This window comes from Lepidochelys kempii, chromosome 6 (genome assembly GCF_965140265.1).
Source record: "Lepidochelys kempii isolate rLepKem1 chromosome 6, rLepKem1.hap2, whole genome shotgun sequence".
Lineage (NCBI taxonomy): Eukaryota > Metazoa > Chordata > Testudines > Cheloniidae > Lepidochelys > Lepidochelys kempii.
This window is the reverse complement of record NC_133261.1, coordinates 294,008-316,877: the sequence shown is the minus strand read 5'-3', so window position 1 is coordinate 316,877 and position 22,870 is coordinate 294,008. Positions and strand designations below refer to the sequence as shown.

Sequence of the window (22,870 nt, the reverse complement as noted above, 5' to 3'; positions counted from 1 at the left end):
TCCTGAGCCTCTTGCCCTTTATTTTGTGAGGAGGGGGTGGCACTGCACCGGACCCTGCAAGGACCCTCACACCCAGGGATCAGGGCCCCCTCGCTGCTCAGCATAAGGCAGGCCCTGCCCCACGGAGCTCACACGCTCAATGCACCACAGGGATGGACCCATCCAGCATCACACAGAGTCGGTGTCTGAGCCAGGGATAGAACCCAGGAGTCCTGAGCCGAGCCCAAGCCAACCCACTAGACGCTGCTTCCTTCCCAGAGCGGGGGATAGAACCCAGGAGTCCTGGCTCCCAGACCACCCCTCATTCTTCCCTTTGGGCCCAGCAGCTCCCCCCAGGTTCCTGCCCTGGCTGGCATGTTTTACAGCTCCCTCTCCCCACAGCTCTCAGAGCCGGGCCCCCAGGGGTGCTGTCAAGGGGGTCTCGGCCCCCCTCCACCTCCTTTCGGCGCTCCTTCATTCAGTGGGGGGAGCTGGCCCCATCTCCTCCCCCTCCGGGGGTGGCTGTATGTCCTGGTCCTTGGGCACCAAGGTCCCGCTCAGCTGGGCCCCGAAGGTGTACTGCAGCAGGGCGGGGATCTCGGGGGGCTGCAGAGGGGTCTCCGTGCGCTCCCCGCCCCGCGTGGCGATGAGGCGCCAGCCCATGTAGGTGAGGCGGCCCCCGCCCGGCTGGGGCAGGCTGCAGAAGGACTTGCAGGCGAAGAGGGAGCTGGGGGCCTGCTGGTGGTAGCAGGCCATGGCGGCGAAGTCTCCCAGCTCCCGCTCCTCCAGCGTGAAGGTGTAGAGCACCCGCCCCTCCCCGCCCGGCGCCCGCAGCCGCTCCAGCACCCAGACGCCCCCCGCCAGGCCCAGCCGGAAGGTGCTGCCCTCCTGCGGCTGCTCCAGGCCCGGCTCCAGCCGCAGGGGCTCCAGGAAGCCGTCCCCGAAGCCCACGTCGCACAGGAAGCGCTGGCCCCCCAGCCGGGCCAGCAGCAGCAGGTGGTCGCGGGGCGGCCCGAGGCGGCCGGTGAAGCGGTTGCGGACGCGGCCGGCCAGCCCCACCACGTCGAAGCCCAGCGCCCGCAGCAGCCACAGGAAGAGCCCGTTGTTCTCGTAGCAGAAGCCGCCGCGCCGCCGGCGGACGATCTTGTCGTAGAGCAGGGGCGGCGCCAGGGTGATGGGCTCCCCGCAGTGCACGCTCAGGCTCTCAAAGGGCACCGAGAACAGGTGGCAACGGTGCAGCCCCCGCAGCGTCTCCAGGGTGGGCTCCGTCGGGCCCTGATACCCGATCCGGGAGAGATAGGCACCCACGTCCATCCTGGGCTGGGGAAAAAGTGGGGGCTGTGAGGAGAGAACCCAGGCGTCCTGGCTCCCAGCCCCGCCCGCCGCCCAGAGCGGGGTTCGACTCCGGCCCTGCAGCTCTCACACTGGGGCGGCAGCTGGCCCTGCACAGGGTTGAGCTTTCCGCATCTCCAGTGGGGGGGGGAGACACGTGCCCTCTCCCGTGGTCCCCCCCGCCCCACAGGACAGCTCCCTAACCCCTCCCAGCCTGGCAGGGCCCCCCGGCCTCTTTCCCCGGTAGCCATGGGGCAGAGGGGGGTCAGTGTCACCTGTGGGAGCAGCCCCCCACGCTCCCACCTACCTGTCCAGGGGAGGGGGAGGTAATCACCCCCCAGACTCCCAACTCCCCCTTCCCAGCGCCAACAGATCCCCCCAACGTCCAAGGCCCCCGTGCCCCCCATGCCCTGTGTTCCCAACCCCCATTGCCCCCCCTTTAACCACTGCACTCAAAGCCCGGGGAGTATTTCCTGTGCACCCCCCCCACCCCGAACACAGACAGGTGATTTGATGAGTTTCGGAGACTCTGGATTGGGGGGCAGGGGCAGCAGGGGGGCAGGTCAGAGGTCAGCACAGGTCAGGTGGCATGGTCAGCAGGGGCCCCTCTTGCCCCCCTCGGGGAAGGGCGACTCCGGGGCACTGCCAGGCGGCCGGAGGTGGGGGCGGGCGGGGGGCAGAGCATGGGCACGGGCTGGGCCTGCCCCTCCCACCACTGCCCCAGGGGGGCGTGACTGGGCACCGGGCCAGCGCGGGCAGCACCTGCCCCTGCCCCTGCCCCTGCCGGGCCAGCCCAGGGCGCAGGGGGCCAGCAGCCGCCGCGCCCACGGGGGGCACCCAGCCCCTCCGCCAGCCGGCCATGCAGCGTCGCCCCCCGGGGCGTGGGTTCCCCCCCCGCGCCCCACACCCAGCGCCCCACGGGGCCAGCCCTGACCGCCAGGGAGAGCGCCCCCCCCCGCGCCCCCCAGCCCTGCACCCCCGGCCCGGCGCCCCACACCCAGCGCCCCACGGGGCCAGCCCTGACCGCCGGAGAGAGCGCCCCCCCCCGCGCCCCACAGCCCAGCACCCCCTAGCGCCCCCCAGCCCTGCACCCCCGGCCCGGCGCCCCCTAGCGCCCCCCAGCCCAGCGCCCCCTAGCGCCCCCCAGCCCTGCACCCCACACCCAGCGCCCCACGGGGCCAGCCCTGACCGCCAGGGAGAGCGCCCCCCCCCGCGCCCCCCAGCCCTGCACCCCCGGCCCGGCGCCCCACACCCAGCGCCCCACGGGGCCAGCCCTGACCGCCGGAGAGAGCGCCCCCCCCCCACGCCCCACAGCCCAGCACCCCCTAGCGCCCCCCAGCCCTGCACCCCCGGCCCGGCGCCCCCTAGCGCCCCCCAGCCCAGCGCCCCCTAGCGCCCCCCAGCCCAGCACCCCCTAGCGCCCCCCAGCCCTGCACCCCCGGCCCGGCGCCCCCTAGCGCCCCCCCTGCGCCCCCCAGCCCAGCGCCCCCTAGCGCCCCCCAGCCCTGCACCCCACACCCAGCGCCCCACGGGGCCAGCCCTGACCGCCAGGGAGAGCGCCCCCCCCCGCGCCCCCCCGCGCCCCCCAGCCCAGCGCCCCCTTGTGCCCCCCAGCCCTGCACCCCCGGCCCGGCGCCCCCTAGCGCCCCCCCCCGCGCCCCCCAGCCCAGCGCCCCCTTGTGCCCCCCAGCCCTGCACCCCCGGCCCAGCGCCCCCTAGCGCCCCCCCCCGCGCCCCCCAGCCCAGCGCCCCCTTGTGCCCCCCAGCCCTGCACCCCCGGCCCGGCGCCCCCTAGCGCCCCCCCCTGCGCCCCCCAGCCCAGCGCCCCCTTGTGCCCCCCAGCCCTGCACCCCCGGCCCAGCGCCCCCTAGCGCCCCCCCCCGCGCCCCCCAGCCCAGCGCCCCCTTGTGCCCCCCAGCCCTGCACCCCCGGCCCAGCGCCCCCTAGCGCCCCCCCCGCGCCCCCCAGCCCAGCGCCCCCTTGTGCCCCCCAGCCCTGCACCCCCGGCCCAGCGCCCCCTAGCGCCCCCCCCCGCGCCCCCCAGCCCAGCGCCCCCTTGTGCCCCCCAGCCCTGCACCCCCGGCCCAGCGCCCCCTAGCGCCCCCCCCCGCGCCCCCCAGCCCGGCGCCCCCTAGGCCCCCCTTCCCCCTGGCCGTGCTCTGCCCCCCCGGCACCCCGCGCACTCCGGGCCCCCGTCCCTGGGGTTGCCATGGTGACGGCGACAGGGGTGTCTCGGCTGGTTACGGGGTGACACTCTGGTTGCCATGGTGACGGCGGCGCTGGAAATCGGCCGCGGGGGGCTGCGGAGGGTCCCCGTTACCCTGGTAACAGAGGCCGAGGGTTCCGCGGTGACGTCCCGGAGGGGCGGGACTCGCCATGGGTCAGGTGACGCGAAGGGGGTCACATGACCGCAGCTGGGAGCAGCGCGCCCCGGCTCGGTAGTGGGGTCATGGCGGGGGGCGGGGGGGCTGCGGGGTTATGGGGGGCGGAGGGATGGCGGGGGGGATGGGGAGTTGTGGGGTTATGGGGGCGGGGGGCTGCGGGGTTGGGGTTGCGGGGGGCAGGGGAGCTGCGGGGTTATGGGGGCGGGGGGGCTGCGGGGTTGGGGTTGCGGGAGGCGGGGGGGCTGCGGGGTTATGGGGGGCGGAGGGATGGCGGGGGGGATGGGGAGTTGTGGGGTTATGGGGGTGGGGGGATTAGTAGGGGAGCTGTGGGGTTGGGGTTCTTGGGGGCGGGGGGCTGCGGGGTTGGGGTTGCGGGGGGCAGGGGAGCTGCGGGGTTATGGGGGGCGGGGGGGCTGCGGGGTTGGGGTTGCGGGGGGCAGGGGAGCTGCGGGGTTATGGGGGGTGGGGGGATTAGTGGGGGAGCTGTGGGGTTGGGGTTCTTGGGGGCGGGGTGCTGCGGGGTTATGGGGGGCGGGGGGGCTGCGGGGTTGGGGTTGCGGGGGCAGGGGAGCTGCGGGGTTTTGGGGGGTGGGGGGATTAGTGGGGGAGCTGTGGGGTTGGGGTTCTTGGGGGCGGGGTGCTGCGGGGTTGGGGTTGCGGGGGGCAGGGGAGCTGCGGGGTTATGGGGGCGGGGGGGCTGCGGGGTTGGGGTTGCGGGGGGCAGGGGAGCTGCGGGGTTATGGGGGGCGGGGAGATGGCGGGGTTGGAGTTGCGGGGGATGGGGATTTGTGGGGTTATGGGGGGTGGGGGGATTAGTGGGGGAGCTGTGGTGTTGGGGTTCTTGGGGGTGGGGTGCTGCGGGGTTGGGGTTGCGGGGGGCAGGGGAGCTGCGGGGTTATGGGGGGTGGGGGGAGGTGCGGGGTTGGGGTAGCAGGGGGATCGGCAGGGGGGCTGCGGGGGACAGGGGGAGCTGCAGGGTTATGGGGGCGGGGGGATAGCGGGGGGGCTGCAGGGTTGGTGTTGTGGGGGGCAGAGGAGCTGCGGGGTTATGGGGGGCGGGGAGATGGCGGGGGGGCTGCTGGGTTGGGGTTGCAGGGGGGCTGCGGGGTTGGAGTTGCGGGGGATGGGGATTTGTGGGGTTATGGGGGTGGGGGGATTAGTAGGGGAGCTGTGGGGTTGGGGTTCTTGGGGGCGGGGTGCTGCGGGGTTGGGGTTGAGGGGGGCAGGGGAGCTGCGGGGTTATGGTGGGCAGGGCTACTGGGGGGATGGGAGGTCATGGGGGCCGGACCTTTGGGGGATGGGAGGTCATGAGGGCGGGGCTATTGGGGGATGGGAGGTCATGGGGGCGGGGCTCTTGGGGGGGAAAGGGGTCATGACTGGCAGGGGAAGCCGTAGTGCCGGGATCACTAATCCCCCCCCTCCCCGCCCTCCGCAGGCCCCGCTCCGGAGCCGGGCTCCCTGTGAGGCGGCTGCACAGCCCCCGGCCATGGCGTCCCGGTGCAGCCCCCACCCCGATGCTGCCCCATTCCTGAGCCAGGCGGACGAGACAGAGGAGGAGGCGGCGGCAAAGGGGGGCTCGCGGGTGGGCGGGGGGCAGCCGGAGGGGGGAGTGCAGGCCGTCACCGGGATCTCGTACCCCCGCTCAGTGATGATCGTCGCTGTTCTCTGCTACATCAACCTGCTCAACTACATGGACCGCTTCACCGTGGCCGGTGAGGGCTGTGGGGAGGGGGGACGGCAGCGGTGGCTCTGTGGGTGCGTGGGAGAGTTGTGGGAGGTTTTGGGGGACGGGGTGGAAGTTTTGGGGGGTCAGGGCTGCAGGATGGAGGGGGTTGTGTGAGGAGTGGGGCCAGCAGAGGTCGGGGGGACTGCACAGGGTGTGGAGATCTGCCGTGGGAGGTGGGCTCGGGGTTGGCAGAGGTGGGGGGCTGCGGGGTCCATGGGGGGCTCTCCCCACTTTCTAACCCCCTGCTCCCCGGTTCCCCAGGCATCCTGCCCGACATTGAGTCGTTCTTTCGCATTGGAGACAGCAGCTCCGGGCTCCTCCAGACAGGTACGGGGGTTGGGGGAGAGAGGGGGATCCCATAGCGATGGGGGCAGGGATGCACTGTGTATGTGGGGTGACACCCTCTGGGGCCTGGGGCGGCGTCTTCTCTGATGGGGAGGGTAGGGGGGCAGAGGGTTGGTGGGGGAGTGGCTGTGCCTTGCGCAGTGCCCCAGTTCTAACCAACCCCCTACCCCCCCCCCGCAGTGTTCATCAGCAGCTACATGGTGCTGGCCCCGATCTTCGGGTACCTGGGCGACCGCTACCACCGCAAGCGCCTGCTCTGCCTGGGCATCGCCTTCTGGTCGGCCGTCACGCTGGGGTCCAGCTTCATACCCCAGGAGGTACCGGCTGGCAGGCCACGCGCAGGGCGGGTGCCGAGTGGAGAGGACGAGGGGCTGGGCAAGGGGCGCAGAGGGGCTGTGCGTGGGGGGAGCTGTGTGCGCAGGTCGGGTGCGGTGTGGAGGATATGTGGGGCTGGAGCGATGCAGGGGGTTCTCCCGGGCGAATTCTGTGCCACTGCGCAATGCGGAATTTTTACTCCTGGGGGAATTCTGCAACAAAAATTTAAAATTCTGTACACAGTATCTTAAAATTCTGCATATTTTATTTGTCAAAATAACACAATATAATCACACCAGTTTCAGTTATTTTTGGTCATTTATTTTAAAATACCTGTCAGCAAGTACGTCTGAAACAATACAGACAACAAAAAAGATTCAGGAAATGTTTTTTGACAAGTAGATTCCTTAGTAGGCGTATTAACACAATAATAATTCATGTAAACTACCATATGGAACCGTATTTCCCACCCCCCTCGGAAGCAGAGCAAAGGCTGGGCGGAGTCATGGGGAACGGAGGAGCTGAGGGAGAGGGAAGGACCCTGGGTGTGAACTTGGAGGGTTGTTGGGTGTGGGTGGGAAAAGTATGGAACAGGTTTTTTTGGAGGACGGGGAGGGATTGTTTGGGAGCTTCCGCCACACAGACCCAGGCTGATCCCTAGCCTCTCCCATTCAATCAGGCACATCTGCCCTGTCCCCACCACCCCATGTGTCCTTGCACCCCCGTCCACATGTGTCCCTCCAGCCCCACTCAGACACTTACTCTCCCATCCCCATGTGGCTCTGCATCCCCTTCCCCTGTCCCTTGTGTGTCCCTGTACCCCCTCCCCCATCACCATGTGTCCCTGCGTCTCCACTCCCATTCAGCCCCTGCCCCAGTCTGTCCTCCCTCGCTAGCCCTTATGAGCCCCTGTCTGACGCCCCCAGCACCCCCTGCTGTCTGTCTCCCCATAGCCCCTGTCTCCTGACCCGACCAGCTGCAAAGATGGCAGGCTCTTTCTCTTCCTATGCTGGCTGGGAGCTGCTGCTGTGTTCTATCGCCACAGCACCCTCTGATGGGCCAAAGACGGAACTGCAGAAGTCATCTTCTGCAGGGAGCTGCTACTGTTCTTGTGCCACAGCACCCTCTGGTGGGCAAAAGGCGGAACTGCAGCAACATTACAGCAGAAGCTTTTTTTCTGCACAAAAAATTAAAAATATGCATGGCTCATTAATTATGTGCACGCGCAGTAGTGCTGGGATAACTAACAGAGAGTTCCCCCAGGAGTCAATTTTGCAGAAATTAACATGTGCACAGAATTTCCTTTCCCCCACAGAAATGGGCTGCAGAGCTGCTAGCTGCCACTAGGGGCTGCTGGACCCACAGAGCCCAGCTTGCACATAGAGGATACTGCTGGGGGGAAGGGGAGGGAGCTAGGGGGTTCCTGTCCGCTGCAGTTCCCAGCATGCCTGGGGGAAGGAGAAGGTAGAGAGTAGGAAACTCCTTGCAAGCCTGGGACCGAACATCAGGCTCTCTCTCCCTCTGGGCTCTGGGGCGGAGGGGAGCGAGTGTCTGGGCAAGCGGGGGGCCCTGTGGCTGAGCTCTGGGGGGGAGGGGGACAGGTGCCTGGGCTGGGGGGGACATGGTCTGGGGGGGGTGCAGGTATCTGAGCAAGGGGGGGCCCTGCGGCTGGCCTCTGGGGTGGGAGGTATTGTGCGTGTCTGGCCCTCCCTCTGGGCTCTGGGAAGGGGAACAGGGCAGAGAAACAGGAACTGGGCTGTCAGAGGAGTTTCTTTAACTCTTTACTCCTGGGGGAACTTTTGTGTGTGTCTGAATTGTTTCAGACGTACTTGCTGACAGATATTTTGAAATAAATTACCAAAATAATTGAAAGTGGCATGATTGTGTAGTGTTATTTTGACCAATAAAATTGGCAGAATTTTTAAAGATTGTGCGCAGAAATTTTAATTTTTTGGTGCAAAATTCCCCCAGGACTGAGGGGGTGCAGAGGGGCTATGCGTGGGGGGAGCTGTGTCTTGCAGGGCAGGTGCGGGGTGGAGGTGGTGAGAGCTGGAACAATGCAGGGGCGCAGAAGGGCTTGGGGGCTGTGCATGAGGGAAGCTATGCGTGCAAGGCGTGGGGCGCAGGCTGCACCCAGTGGCTCTCGGGGTGAGGCGGTCCAGATGGGGTTGTCCCCACTGGGTGTCCTAGAAGGCAGGAAGGACTGGCTCTCTCGCTCCCCCATACTGGGTTCCCCCATCTCCAGGCCCCTCAGTGTGATGGGGAGTTTACGGTTGTAGGGGTGGCCGGGCTGGGCCTGTGGCAGGCGGGGAGCTGCGGGGTGAGCTCCCTGCTCCAGGGCGTCTCAGCCCCTTGGCAGGCCGGGGTGTGGTGCCGTCTCTGAGCCGTCTCTCACCTCCCCCGCCAGCGGTTCTGGCTGTTGCTGGTGACGCGGGGGCTGGTGGGGGTAGGGGAGGCCAGCTACTCCACCATCGCCCCCACCATCATTGCCGACCTGTTCGTTAGCGACCAGCGCAGCCGTATGCTGGCCTTCTTCTACTTCGCCGTCCCCGTCGGCAGGTGAGGGGCTCTGGGGGCGGTGGAGGTGGGTGGGAGCCCGGGGGCCAGGGCGGATTGATGGGGTGGGAACCTGGGGGTAGGGTGGGGACAGGGGGCGGGTGTTGGGGCAGTGTGGTAAGGGGCAGGTGGTGTAAGGGGCAGTGGGGAGAGCTGTGGGTCCTGGCTCTAACCTCCTGCTCCTCCCGCAGCGGGCTGGGCTACATCGTGGGCTCGAAGGTGAAGGACTTGGCTGAGGACTGGCATTGGGCCCTGCGGGTGAGTCTGGAGGGCTGGGCCGGGGGGGGGTGTGACAGAGGCCGGGCTTGGGGCTCTGGAGCCCCCCCTGAGTGACGTGCTGACAGGACCCTCTTGTCCTGGGACACCCCTCGGGGAACATTATCAGTAGGGGGAGCGTCCTGGGTCTGACCTTGGAGTGTCCAGCCCACTGTTCAGCCCATGAGCTCCCCGCAGCGAGTCCCCCTGGACGGGGCCCTGGGGCAGATGGAGGGGCCCTGCCCCCCGGCTCGGCAGCGAGCCTGGACTCCCAGCCGGCATGTGACACAGACGGGTTATCAGCCCTCAGGAACCCAGCGTAGAACAGGACTTGTTAGCACAGACCTCAGGGACTTTCAGTCAAGCCCATCTTGAGGGGACCCCAAGTCCTGGACTCTTCCCCCCGAGTCCCAAAGAGGAGCCTGCCCGGTTCGAGCTGCCTGGCCCCAGACCCCCTGTGCACCCCCCTCGTTCCTTTGTCTCTTTCCCAGGCCAGCAGGTCACCTGGTCGGCACCGACACCTCCCACCTCCAGCTGGTCCTTGCAGAGGAGGGGGCCCGACCATCGGCTGCCAGGCTACAGCGTCGCCCGTTCTCTGTCCCAGGCAGCCAGTCGCAGACACACCTGCCCACTAGGGGTCGCTGCAACAATCACACACCCTCATCCCACCACCAGATATTTGAGTAACACATAGGGGAAACTGAGGCACACACAGTATTCAGAGAAAACATGAAGAACATTCCCACTTTGTCACAGCGTAACACAGACCGGTATTAGTCGTCGGGAACACAGCGTAGAACAGAGCCTGTTAGCACAGAAAGCAGGAACTTTCAGCAAGGTCCATCTTGGTTGAGACCGGGGTCTCCTGTCACGGAGTCCCCGGGCGATGCTCTGGAACTGCTCCCTCCGAAGCCAGTCAGGACTCTGGGAAAGTCTCCTTTCTGGGAGCAGCCTGTCTTCAGGACACACAGCTCACCCGGCTTCCCCCTTCCTGGGTCTGACCTTGGAGCCTTCAGCCTCCTCTGCCCCTCCGTGCGCTTCCCACAGCGAGTCCGGCCAGGCGGGGTCCTGGGGAAGCCAGAGGGTCCTGCCCCCAACTCCGCAGTCAGACGGGACTCTCAGCCAGCCAGTAAAACAGGAGGTTTATTAGACGACAGGAACATGGTCTAACACAGAGCTTGTAGGTGCAGAGAACAGGACCACTCAGCTGGGTCCATTTTGGGGGCAGTGAGCCAGACAACCACGTCTGCCCTTCACTCCTTGTCCCCAGCCAGCCCCAAACTGAAACTCCCCCCAGCCCCTCCTCCTCTGGGCTTTGTCCCTTTCCCGGGCCAGGAGGTCTCCTGGTTCCTTTGTTCTCCAACCCTTTAGCTCTCACCTTGCAGGGGGAAAGGGCCCAGGCCATCAGTGGCCAGGAAACAGGGTGTTGGCCATTCTCTGTGTCCAGACCCCTGCACGCACCTGCCCTCTAGGGCTCTGCAATGATCATACACCCTTACCCCACCCCCTAGAGACTTAAGAACTGCCTAGGGGAAACTGAGGAACCCCCACAATATTCAGAGGAAACTTTAAGAACAGTCCCGCTTCATCAGATCTCCCCTCCAGACCAACGACCCTCCATCACACCCAGTTGACCCTCCTTGTCCTTTGTCATCTCTCCCAGGCAAGCCTTTGTTCTCCATCCCAAGGGTGTTCCCCCCCCCCCCCCCGCCATCAGTTGCTAAGTTACAAAGAGTCTGATCATTGTCTGGGCCCAGGCAGCTGTTGTTTGACAGGCACACCTGTTCTTAGGCAGTGGTTCCCAACCTTTCCAGACTCCTGTGCCCCTTTCAGGAGTCTCTGCAAAGATCAGACGCTCTTGCCCCACCACATAATGAATTGTGCAATACATAGGGGATGCCGAGGCACGTAGAACATTCATACAAAGTATTAAGAAATTCCCCCATTTTGTCGGATTTCTCCCCGCTTTGAGACTGAACTGAGCGGGGCTCGCTTCAGCCTGTGAACTGGGGAGGTTCGGGCCCCCTCTCCGGGACAGCGCATCCCCTGTAATATTTGCACTCCCCTGAACATGGACCGTCTCCAGCTCATAATCCTGGATCAGGTTCCACCTCAGGAGCTTGGCATTGGCCCCTCTCATCTGGTGCAGCCACAGCAGGGCGAGTGGTCAGTGTCCACAGTAAAGCACCACCCAAATAGGTACGGCTGCAGCTTTTTAAGAGCCCACCCCAGGGCCAGGCATTTCTTCTCGATGGCCACATAGCTCTGCTCCCGGGGCAGCAGTGTCCTGCTCAAGTACCCGATGAGGGGTCTCTCCCCGTTAGCATCAGCACCGCACCCAGCCTTGTGTCTGAGGCATCTGTGAACACCAGGAAGGGCTTGTCAAAGTCTGGGTTTCCCAGCACTGGACCCCTGACCAGAGCCTCTTTCAAAGCACAGAGAGTCCCCGGCATTGCCCAGTCCAGACCAGCTTGTCTGGCTTCCCCTTCTTACAAAGCTCCGTGCTGGGAGCTGACAGGGAGATAAAGTGGGGCACAAACGTCTGGTAGTGCCCCGCCATCCCAGTAAAGGCCTGGGCCTGTTTCATAGAAGATTAGGGTTAGAAGAGACCTCAGGAGGACATCTAGTCCAACCCCCTGCTCAAAGCAGGACCAACCCCAACTAAATCATCCCAGCCAGGGCTTTGTCAAGCCGGGCCTTAAAAACCTCTAAGGATGGAGATTCCACCACCTCCCTAGGGAACCCATTCCAGTGCTTCCCCACCCTCCTAGTGAAATAGTGTTTCCGAATATCCAACCTAGACCTCCCCCACTGCAACTAGAGACCATTGCTCCTTGTTCTGTCATCTGCCACCCCTGAGAACAGCCGAGCTCCATCCTCTTTGGGACCCCCCTTCTTGTAGCTGAAGGCTGCTATCAAATCCCCCCTCATTCTTCTCTTCCGCAGACTAAACAATCCCAGTTCCCTCAGCCTCTCCTCCTAAGTCATATGCCCCAGCCCCCCTAATCATTTTTGTTGCCCTCCGCTGGACTCTCTCCAATTTGTCCACATCCTCTCTGTAGTGGGGGGACCAAAACTGGACGCAGTACTCCAGGTGTGGCCTGACCAGTGCCAAATAGAGGGGAATAATCACTTCTTAACCTGTTTCTTAGTCTGGGTCAGAGGCCAGTCTCTGATCGCCCACATCTTGGCTGGCTCTGGTTTTAGGCAGCTGCTCCCCACCTTGCGGCCCAGGTACGACACCTCTGCCATCCCCATCTTGCATGACACAGATATTATCCATGATGTACGCCGGGCCAAACTCTCTACCCCCTTGGTAACTGATCCCCAGGCCCTGGCAAGTGACCGGCGCCCCCTTGTGGCCAAAAGGCAGGGCCAGGAGCTCACAGAGCCCCATAAGGGTGATAAAGGCAGATTTCAGCCTGGCCTCTGGATCCAAAGGCACCTGCCAATAGCCCTTGGTAAGATCCACAGTAGTGAGGTAACATGCCCCCCAACACACACTTGTCCAGGGTCTCATCAGGCCTGGGCATGGGCAGGCACCAGACACAGTGATGGCATTGAGCTTCCGATAGGCCACACAGAACTGGATCAAGCCATTTTTCCTGGGGACCAGCCCCACGGGTGAGGCCAATGGACTGTTGAATGGCTGGATCACCCCCAAAGCCAGCGTATCCCTGACCTCTCTCTCCAGGGCCTGGGCTGTGTTCCCAGTGACTCTGAACAGGGAACACCTGATGGGAGCGTGGGCTCCTGTCCCCATGCGATGGCCAGCCAGGTTAGCGAGCCCCGGCCGGCTGTGGGTAGGAGCACGGTGTCACAGAGTCAGTCTCCTGGCAGCACTCTGAATGAAGTCGTGCAGGTCTCTGGGGCAGCGTGACTCTGCCCACCCTCACCAGCGCAAGAAGCCTGCTTGGCTTTGGCACTTCCTGGGTCTGACCTCGGAGCGTTCAGCCCTGTTCACCCCGTGAGCTCCCCGCAGCCATGGGACTCCTGGGGAAGCCTCACATGCCCCCCAAGGGATCCTGACCCCCAACTCCGCAGCCAGCCGTAACTCCCAGTCAGTGTGTGACACGGACGGGTTATAAGTCGACAGGAACCCAGTGTAGAACAGGGCTTCTTAGCACAGACATCAGGGACATTCAGCAAAGTCCATTGTGTGGGGATGCAGGGCCTCGTGCCCTGCCCCCCTTCCCTTCCCCCCGGCCCGACTCCAGCCAGCAGACGGCCCAGTCTCCAGCAGCCCAGCCTCAGACATGCCCATTGCCCCTCCTATGTCCTATGTCTCTATCCCGGGCAAAAGGGTCACCTGGTCTGCACCCCTCCCCTGGCTCCACCTTGTTGCAGGCGCCGTTGCCAGGCTACGGAGTGCTTCTGCCCTTCTCTGTGTGCAGGCAGCCAGAGGCAGCCCCACCTGCCCACTCGGTCTCAGCAAAAACCACACCCCCTTGCCCCACCACCTACGTCTTGTGTGACACACGGGGAAACTGAGGCACACACTGTATTCGTGCAAAACCTCAAGAAGAAACCTCCCACTTTGTCACACGCAGCACCTCTCTGATCTCTGCCTGCTGAGGAGGGGTGAGCTGATCACAGAGGGGAGCTGATTCCGGCAAGGGGCCGGCTCCGGTCTCAGAGAAGAGACCCACCAGGGGATCTTCTCCCACTGGCCGCACACGGCCCGTACCAGCCTCTCCCTGTCCCACTACGGCTCCATCACATTGACCTGGTCCCCGCGGTGGCTGTGAGCCCGGCTGGGCAGTTCCACCACATCGTTCTCCTCATTCAGCTGCTGGATGACCTTGAAGGGCCCGTCCCAGGCAGGTTGCGGCTTATGCTTCCTCACCGGGACGAGACCCCTCACCTGGTCCCTGGTGCCGTAGGCCGAGCGGTCATACCGGATCTTCTGCCTCCCTTGGGCCCTGGCTAGGTTCTCCCTGGCCGGACCCAGGAGCTCAGCGAGCTGTTCCCAGAAAGTCAGTCCATGCTCCAGCACTGATTCTCCATCGGGGGAGGCCTTCCCCTCCCATCCGTCCCCCACCAAGCCCAGGGGACCCTTCACTCTCCTCCCATACAGCGGCTGCGAAGGGGAGAACCCCGTGGATTCCTGGGTCACTTCCCTGTACGTGAACACCAGGTGTGGTAAATACTCATCTCGGTCCTGCAGATGCTGGCCCAGGAAAGTCTTCAGCATCATCTTCAGGGTCCCAGTGAAGCTCTCCAGCAGCCCCTGAAGGGAATCTCTCCCTGCAGCCCCCCTTAAGGGTTCCTCAACGCTGTGGCCAGCAAGGCCCTTCAGCTTGTCTAAGGAGGGATCCTTCTGCAGCTCCATCTGAAATTCAGCTGCAACACACGTGGGAAACTGAGGCACGCCCCATGTTCATACCAGCCAGTGAGGAAATCCCCCACTTGGTGACATGGGGTCCCGCGCTCTGCCCCCCAGGTGACCCCGGTGCTGGGCGTGGTGGCTGTGGTGCTGCTGGTCGTGGTGCTGCGGGAGCCGCCGCGGGGGGCCGTGGAGCGTCTCTCTGACTCCTCCCTGCGCTACACCTCCTGGGCCGCCGACCTCCGGGCGCTGAGCCGCAAGTGAGTGGGAGAGACCTGTGGGTACTCAGCAGGGGCCAGGGATGGGAGGAGCAGCAAGTGGGGGGGGTGTCAGACAAATAGGGGGTCAGGAGGAGGTGGGGCTGGGAGGAGCAGGGCGCAGGGAGTGGGGTGGGGTTGGGGGTCTGGGGAGCTTAGAGGAGTGGGGGATGGGGAGGAGTGAGAGGCAATGGGGGTCAGTGTGCAGCTGTGAGGAGTGGGGCTGAGCTGGGGATTGGCAGGGGACCCGGAGGAGTGGGGCGGGGCCCGGGGGCTGGGAGAGGCAGGAGTGTGGGTCAGTGAGGGGCTGGGGGGAGCAGGATGGGATTGGGGCTCAGGGGGGGTCTGGGAGGGGCAGAGCTGCAGGTTTTGCGGGGGTCTGGAGGTTGGCGGTAAGCTGTGGGGAGCAGGACGGGATTGGGGCTCGGTGTGGGGCTCTGGGAGGGGTGGGGCTGGGGGTCAGCAGGGGGGCTGGGAGGAGCAGGAGGGGATTGGGGATCGGGGGGGCTCTCACATTCCCCCCCCCCCGGCAGCCGCAGTTTCGTGCTGTCGTCGCTGGGCTTCACGGCGGTGGCGTTCGTGACGGGGTCTCTGGCGCTATGGGCCCCGGCCTTCCTGTACCGCTCCTGCCTGGCCACGGGGCAGAGCCGGCCCTGCCCCGACGGGGACACCTGCAGCTCCCAGGAGAGGTGAGCGATGCAGGGGGCCCAGCCCTGAGCTCCCCCCGGGAAAGGGAGTCACCGGTGAGCCCTGAGCTCTGACCCTCCCCATATCGGGGCCGTTCTCTCCCCCGTGACCCCCGAGCACTGACCCCCCCAGTGTCAGGGCCGTTCTCTCCCCGGTGACCCCCGAACTCTGACCCACCCCCAGTGTCGGGGCCGTTCTCTCCCCGGTGACCCCCGAGCTCTGACCTCCCCCCCCCAGTGTCGGGGCCATTCTCTCCCCTGTGACCTCCGAACTCTGACCCAGCTCCAGTGTCGGGGCCGTTCTGTCCCCGGGAACCCCCGAGCTCTGACACCCCCATATCAGGGCCGTTCTCTCCCCGGTGACCCCCGAGCTCTGACCTCCCCCCCCAGTGTCGGGACCGTTCTCTCCCCGGTGACCCCTGAGCTCTGACGCCCCCCAATGTCGGGGCCATTCTCTCCCCGGTGACCTCCGAGCTCTGACCCCCCCCATGTCGGGGCCGTTCTCTCCCCGGTGACCCCTGAGCTCTGACCCCCCCCCCCCATGTCGGGGCCGTTCTCTCCCCGGTGACCCCCGAGCTCTGACCTCCCCCGACAATGTCGGGGCCGTTCTCTCCCCGGTGACCCCCGAGCTCTGACCTCCCCCCCCCAGTGTCGGGGCCATTCTCTCCCCTGTGACCTCCGAACTCTGACCCAGCTCCAGTGTCGGGGCCGTTCTGTCCCCGGGAACCCCCGAGCTCTGACACCCCCATATCAGGGCCGTTCTCTCCCCGGTGACCCCCGAGCTCTGACCTCCCCCCCCAGTGTCGGGACCGTTCTCTCCCCGGTGACCCCTGAGCTCTGACGCCCCCCAATGTCGGGGCCATTCTCTCCCCGGTGACCTCCGAGCTCTGACCCCCCCCATGTCGGGGCCGTTCTCTCCCCGGTGACCCCTGAGCTCTGACCCCCCCCCCATGTCGGGGCCGTTCTCTCCCCGGTGACCCCCGAGCTCTGACCTCCCCCGACAATGTCGGGGCCGTTCTCTCCCTGGTGACCCCCGAGCACTGACCCACCCCCATGTCGGGGCCGTTCTCTCCCCGGTGACCCCTGACTCCCCCTGTCTCCGCAGCCTGATCTTCGGCCTCATCACCTGTGTGACGGGCTTCCTGGGCGTGGGGGCGGGCGTGGAGATCTCCCAGCGCCTCCGCCGAAGCAACCCCCGGGCCGACCCCCTGGTCTGCGCCGCCGGCCTGCTGGGCTCCGCGCCCTTCCTCTTCCTCGCCCTGGTGTGTGCCCAGGGCAGCAGCCTCGCCACCTACGTGAGTGCCGGGGCGGGGGGCCCCGGGGCAGGGGGGGAGCAGGGCCAGGGGGTCTGGGGGGAGCAGGGCCAGGGGGGAGCAGGGCCAGGGGGTGCCAGGGGGGCTGGGGGGAGCAGGGCCAGGGGGTGCCAGGGGGAGCAGGGCCAGAGGGTGCCAGGGGGGCTGGGGGGAGCAGGGCCAGGGGGTGGACACCCCACACACTCGTGGGCCTGGTGCCCAGCGTTGGCAGGGGAGGGAGGACCCGGGGAGGGGCAGGTGGGGTCCTTAGCCTCAGTAACCGGCTCCCTCCTCCCACAGGTGTTTATCTTCATTGGGGAGACGCTGCTGTCCCTGAACTGGGCCATCGTGGCAGACATCCTGCTGGTGCGTCTGTCCTGCCGCCCCGTGCCCGGAGCCACAGGGCCAGCGACCCCCCCCAGCCCGCCCTTAGCCGGCCCCTGGGAGCGACCCCCCCGCCCCGCCCCGCCCTTAGCCGGCCCCTGGGAGCGACCCCCCCGCCCCGCCCTTAGCCAGGCCCCGGGAGCGACTCCCCCACCCCTCCCGTAGCCGGCCCCTGGGAGCGACCCCCCCACCCCACCCTTAGCCAGGCCCCGGGAGCGACTCCCCGGCCCTTAGCCGGCCCCTGGGAGCAACTCCCCCACCCCGCCCTTAGCCAGGCCCCTGGGAGCGACCCCCCCACCCCGCCCTTAGCCGGCCCCTGGGAGCGACCCCCCCACCCCGCCCTTAGCCAGGCCCCGGGAGCGACTCCCCCACCCCTCCCGTAGCCGGCCCCTGGGAGCGACCCCCCCACCCCACCCTTAGCCAGGCCCCGGGAGCGACTCCCCGGCCCTTAGCTGGCCCCTGAGAGCGTCCCCCCCCACCCCGCCCTTAGCCGGCCCCTGGGAGCAACTCCCCAGCCCGCCCTTAGCCGGCCCCTGGGAGCAACTCCCCCACCCCGCCCTTAGCCAGGCCCCTGGGAGCGACCCCCCCCACCCCGCCCTTAGCCGGCCCCTGGGAGCGACCCCCCCACCCCACCCTTAGCCGGCCCCTGGGAGCAACTCCCCCACCCCGCCCTTAGCCAGGCCCCTGGGAGCGACCCCCCCACCCCGCCCTTAGCCGGCCCCTGGGAGCGACCCCCCCACCCCGCCCTTAGCCAGGCCCCGGGAGCGACTCCCCGGCCCTTAGCTGGCCCCTGAGAGCGTCCCCCCCACCCCGCCCTTAGCCGGCCCCTGGGAGCAACTCCCCAGCCCTTAGTCGGCCCCTGGGAGCCACTCCCCCACCCCGCCCTTAGCCAGGCCCCGGGAGCGACCCCCCCACCCCGCCCTTAGCCGGCCCCTGGGAGCAATTCCCCAGCCCTTAGCCGGCCCCTGGGAGCAACTCCCCCACCCCGCCCTTAGCCAGGCCCCTGGGAGCGACCCCCCCACCCCGCCCTTAGCCGGCCCCTGAGAGCGACCCCCCCACCCCGCCCTTAGCCGGTCCCTGGGAGCCACTCCCCCACCCCGCCCTTAGCCAGGCCCCGGGAGCGACTCCCCCACCCCGCCCTTAGCCGGCCCCTGGGAGCGACTCCCCCGCCCCGCCCTTAGCCAGGCCCCAGGAGCGACTCCCCCGCCCCGCCCTTAGCCGGCCCCTGGGAGCGACCCCCCCCACCCCGCCCTTAGCCAGGCCCCGGGAGCAACTCCCCGGCCCTTAGCCGGCCCCTGAGAGCGACCCCCCCACCCCGCCCTTAGCCGGCCCCTGGGAGCGACCCCCCCACCCCGCCCTTAGCCGGCCCCTGGGAGCGACCCCCCCACCTCGCCCTTAGCCAGGCCCCGGGAGCAACTCCCCGGCCCTTAGCCGGCCCCTGAGAGCGACCCCCCCACCCCGCCCTTAGCCGGCCCCTGGGAGCCACTCCCCCGCCCCGCCCTTAGCTGGCCCCTGGGAGTGACCCCCTCCAGCCCGCCCTTAGCCGGCCCCTGGGAGCCACCCCCCCACCCCGCCCTTAGTCGGCCCCTGGGAGCCACTCCCCCACCCCGCCCTTAGCCAGGCCCCGGGAGCGACCCCCCCACCCTGCCCATAGTCGGCCCCTGGGAGCAACTCCCCGGCCCTTAGCCGGCCCCTGAGAGCGACCCCCCCGCCCCGCCCTTAGCCAGGCCCTGGGAGCGACCCTCCCACCCCGCCCTTAGCCATGCCCCGGGAGCAACTCCCCGGCCCTTAGCCGGCCCCTGGGAGCGACCCCCCCCCCCGCCCTTAGCCAGGCCCCGGGAGCGACCCCCCCGCCCCGCCCTTAGCCGGCCCCTGGGAGCGAACCCCCCGCCCCGCCCTTAGCCGGCCCCTGGGAGCGAACCCCCCGCCCCGCCCTGGCCCTTAGCTGGCCCCTGGGAGTGACTTGGGGCGGCAGGGACAGACAGACGGACACAGAGCAGGGGGAGGGGGCAGTGACAGACGGACGCACTGACTGGGATGGATGGGGGGCAGGCCCCCCCCCCGGCCTGTGCTGACCCGGCCCCTGTCGCCCACAGTACGTCGTGGTCCCCACACGCCGCTCCACGGCCGAGGCCTTCCAGATCGTCATGTCCCATTTGCTGGGCGACGCCGGCAGCCCCTACCTCATCGGCGTGGTGAGTGCACGGCAGCGGCACTGCTGGGGGGAAGTTCGCAGCGTTGGGGGGGAGCTGGGGATTGTGGGATGGCTCCGCTCACCCTCTCTGCCCCCCAGATCAGCGACAGGATCCAGCGGGGCCGCCCCCCATCCTACCTGCTGGAGTTCCGCAGCCTGCAGTACGCCCTGATGCTGAGCGCCTTCGCCGGGGTGCTGGGGGGCGGCTTCTTCCTCGCCACCGCGCTCTTCATCCAGGGCGACCGCAAGCGGGCCGAGCTGAGCGCCCAGGGTACGTCCCTCTGCCCCCTAGCCCCGTCGCCTCCCTCTGCCCCCTAGCCCCGTCGCCTCCTGCTACTCCCCCCGGCCCCCACCTCGCCACCGCGCTCTTCATCCAGGGCGACCGCAAGCGGGCCGAGCTGAGCGCCCAGGGTACGTCCCCCAGCCCCGTCGCCTCCCTCTGCCCCCTAGCCCCGTCACCTCCTGCTACTCCCCCCAACCCTGTCACCTCCCACTGCTCCCCCCGGCCCCCACCTCGCCACCGCGCTCTTCATCCAGGGCGACCGCAAGCGGGCCGAGCTGAGCGCCCAGGGTACGTCCCCCAGCCCCCTAGCCCCATCGCCTCCCTCTGCCCCCTAGCCCCGTCGCCTCCCTCTGCCCCCTAGCCCCGTCACCTCCCACTGCTCCCCCCGGCCCCCACCTCGCCACCGCGCTCTTCATCCAGGGCGACCGCAAGCGGGCCGAGCTGAGCGCCCAGGGTACGTCCCTCTGCCCCCTAGCCCCGTCGCCTCCCTCTGCCCCCTAGCCCCGTCGCCTCCTGCTACTCCCCCCGGCCCCCACCTCGCCACCGCGCTCTTCATCCAGGGCGACCGCAAGCGGGCCGAGCTGAGCGCCCAGGGTACGTCCCCCAGCCCCCTAGATCCATCGCCTCCCTCTGCCCCCTACCCCCGTCACCTCCCTCTGCCCCCTAGCCCCGTCACCTCCCACTGCTCCCCCCGGCCCCCACCTCGCCACCGCGCTCTTCATCCAGGGCGACCGCAAGCGGGCCGAGCTGAGCGCCCAGGGTATGTCCCCCAGCCCCCTAGCCCCGTCGCCTCCCTCTGCCCCCTAGCCCCGTCGCCTCCCTCTGCCCCCTAGCCCCGTCACCTCCTGCTACTCCCCCCTAACCCTGTCACCTCCCACTGCTCCCCCCGGCCCCCACCTCGCCACCGCGCTCTTCATCCAGGGCGACCGCAAGCGGGCTGAGCTGAGCGCCCAGGGTACGTCCCTCTGCCCCCTAGCCCCGTCGCCTCCCTCTGCCCCCTAGCCCTGTCGCCTCCCTCTGCCCCCTAGCCCCGTCGCCTCCTGCTACTCCCCCCGGCCCCCACCTCGCCACCGCACTCTTCATCCAGGGCGACCGCAAGCGGGCCGAGCTGAGCGCCCAGGGTACGTCCCCCAGCACCCTAGTCCCGTCGCCTCCCTCTGCCCCCTAGCCCCGTCACCTCCTGCTACTCCCCACAACCCTGTCACCTCCCACTGCTCCCCCCGGCCCCCACCTCGCCACCGCGTTCTTCATCCAGGGCGACCGCAAGCGGGCCGAGCTGAGCGCCCAGGGTACGTCCCCCAGCCCCCTAGCCCCGTCGCCTCCCTCTGCCCCCTAGCCCCGTCGCCTCCTGCTACTCCCCCCTAACCCCGTCACCTCCCGCTACTCCCCCCGGCCCCCACCTCACCACCGCGCTCTTCATCCAGGGCGACCGCAAGCGGGCCGAGCTGAGCGCCCAGGGTACGTCCCCCAGCCCCCTAGATCCATCGCCTCCCTCTGCCCCCTAGCCCCGTCACCTCCTGCTACTCCCCCCTAACCCCGTCACCTCCCACTGCTCCCCCCGGCCCCCACCTCACCACCGCGCTCTTCATCCAGGGCGACCGCAAGCGGGCCGAGCTGAGCGCCCGGGGTACGTCCCCCAGCCCCCTAGACCCGTCGCCTCCCTCTGCCCCCTACCCCCGTCACCTCCCTCTGCCCCCTAGCCCCGTCACCTCCCGCTACTCCCCCCGGCCCCCACCTCACCACCGCGCTCTTCATCCAGGGCGACCGCAAGCGGGCCGAGCTGAGCGCCCAGGGTACGTCCCCCAGCCCCCTAGATCCATCGCCTCCCTCTGCCCCCTACCCCCGTCACCTCCCTCTGCCCCCTAGCCCCGTCACCTCCCACTGCTCCCCCCGGCCCCCACCTCGCCACCGCACTCTTCATCCAGGGCGACCGCAAGCGGGCCGAGCTGAGCGCCCAGGGTACGTCCCCCAGCCCCCTAGACCCGTCGCCTCCCTCTGCCCCCTAGCCCCGTCACCTCCTGCTACTCCCCCCTAACCCTGTCACCTCCCACTGCTCCCCCCGGCCCCCACCTCGCCACCGCGCTCTTCATCCAGGACGACCGCAAGCGGGCCGAGCTGAGCGCCCAGGGTACGTCCCCCAGCCCCCTAGATCCATCGCCTCCCTCTGCCCCCTAGCCCCGTCACCTCCTGCTACTCCCCCCTAACCCTGTCACCTCCCACTGCTCCCCCCGGCCCCCACCTCGCCACCGCGCTCTTCATCCAGGGCGACCGCAAGCGGGCCGAGCTGAGCGCCCAGGGTATGTCCCCCAGCCCCCTAGACCCGTCGCCTCCCTCTGCCCCCTAACTCTGACACCTCCCACTGCTCCCCCCCGGCCCCCACCTCGCCACCGCGCTCTTCATCCAGGGCGACCGCAAGCGGGCCGAGCTGAGCGCCCAGGGTACGTCCCCCAGCCCCCTAGATCCATCACCTCCCTCTGCCCCCTACCCCCGTCACCTCCCTCTGCCCCCTAGCCCCGTCACCTCCCGCTACTCCCCCTGGCCCCCACCTCGCCACCGCGCTCTTCATCCAGGGCGACCGCAAGCGGGCCGAGCTGAGCGCCCAGGGTACGTCCCCCAGCCCCCTAGATCCATCGCCTCCCTCTGCCCCCTACCCCCGTCACCTCCCTCTGCCCCCTAGCCCCGTCACCTCCCGCTACTCCCCCTGGCCCCCACCTCGCCACCGCGCTCTTCATCCAGGGCGACCGCAAGCGGGCCGAGCTGAGCGCCCAGGGTATGTACAGCCCCACAGCGCCCCCCACTGCCCCAAAATCTTGGGCATCAAGAATCGCGCCCCCCGGCACCTGCAGCTCTGTGCCCACCCTGTCAGCCCCCCTGACTCTCCCCCTCCCCCCGCCAGGTCTGCTGCAGGAGGAGGCCGAGCCGGAGGAGCGGATTGTGGTGCCGAAGCGCGGCCGATCCACCAAAGTGCCCGTCTCCAGTGTCCTCATCTGAGATCAGCACAGACACCCCCGGCTGGGGTCGGGCGCCGCCTGCCGGGCAGAGACTCTCGGTGCCCCCCAGGGGCCAGACTCGGGGGGCTGGTGGAACTGTGCCAGTTTGGGGGGCTGGTATTTTATGTGGGCATGGAGCCCACCCGTGAAGGAAATGGGGTCAGGGACTGATGGATGGGGCACCCTGGGCTGGGGTGAGCCAGGGACCCCCAACTTAACATCCCCAGTCCCCTGGCGCAGGGAGGGGCTTAGGGACCGAGAGGGGGGGCTCTTGGATTCCTTGGGGGGCAGGCTGTGAGGCCCCCCCCAAGGTCATACAGGTCCCCACTGCATTGTGGGGGGCTGGAGTCCTGCCCCCTTCCAGCCGCCATGTTTTCACCCCATTAAACTCTTTCTTACGTCTCCTGCTGCTGGTCTCTGTCCCGGGGGGGCAGAAATCCTGGCCGTGCTGCCGGACCCTGCTCCCCCCCAGGAGGGCACTTGCCCCCCACTCCACCCCCCTACCCTGGGTGTGAGCTCTGCTCCTCGCTGAGCCGCTTGCCCCCTTGCACAAGAGCGTGAGCCCT

The 22,870-nt window shown here is 67.9% G+C and overlaps 2 protein-coding genes across 4 annotated transcripts; one reads left to right on the top strand and one right to left on the bottom strand.

Moving 5' to 3' along the window:
• LOC140912243 (arylamine N-acetyltransferase 2-like) lies at positions 1-3,692 on the bottom strand. Of its 3 annotated transcripts, none has more exons than XM_073346388.1 (2): positions 3,632-3,692; positions 1-1,299 (listed from the first exon to the last, which is right to left on the bottom strand). In XM_073346388.1, the coding sequence occupies exon 2, from the start codon at positions 1,291-1,293 to the stop codon at positions 454-456; it is 840 nt and encodes a 279-aa protein (XP_073202489.1). In that variant the 5' UTR covers positions 1,294-1,299; positions 3,632-3,692; the 3' UTR covers positions 1-453. The 3 variants fall into 3 exon arrangements, with proteins under 3 accessions (XP_073202489.1, XP_073202488.1, XP_073202490.1); XM_073346387.1 differs by having other exon boundaries at positions 3,495-3,687; XM_073346389.1 differs by having other exon boundaries at positions 3,556-3,687.
• On the top strand, positions 3,688-22,706 carry SPNS1 (SPNS lysolipid transporter 1, lysophospholipid). Its single transcript, XM_073346392.1, has 13 exons — positions 3,688-3,749; positions 5,131-5,407; positions 5,683-5,748; positions 5,947-6,083; positions 8,489-8,640; positions 8,829-8,895; positions 14,336-14,478; positions 15,009-15,164; positions 16,267-16,456; positions 16,754-16,819; positions 18,934-19,032; positions 19,131-19,302; positions 22,211-22,706. The coding sequence occupies exons 2-13, from the start codon at positions 5,182-5,184 to the stop codon at positions 22,303-22,305; spliced, it is 1,569 nt and encodes a 522-aa protein (XP_073202493.1). The 5' UTR covers positions 3,688-3,749; positions 5,131-5,181; the 3' UTR covers positions 22,306-22,706.
• The last annotated feature ends 164 nt before the right edge of the window (positions 22,707-22,870 follow it).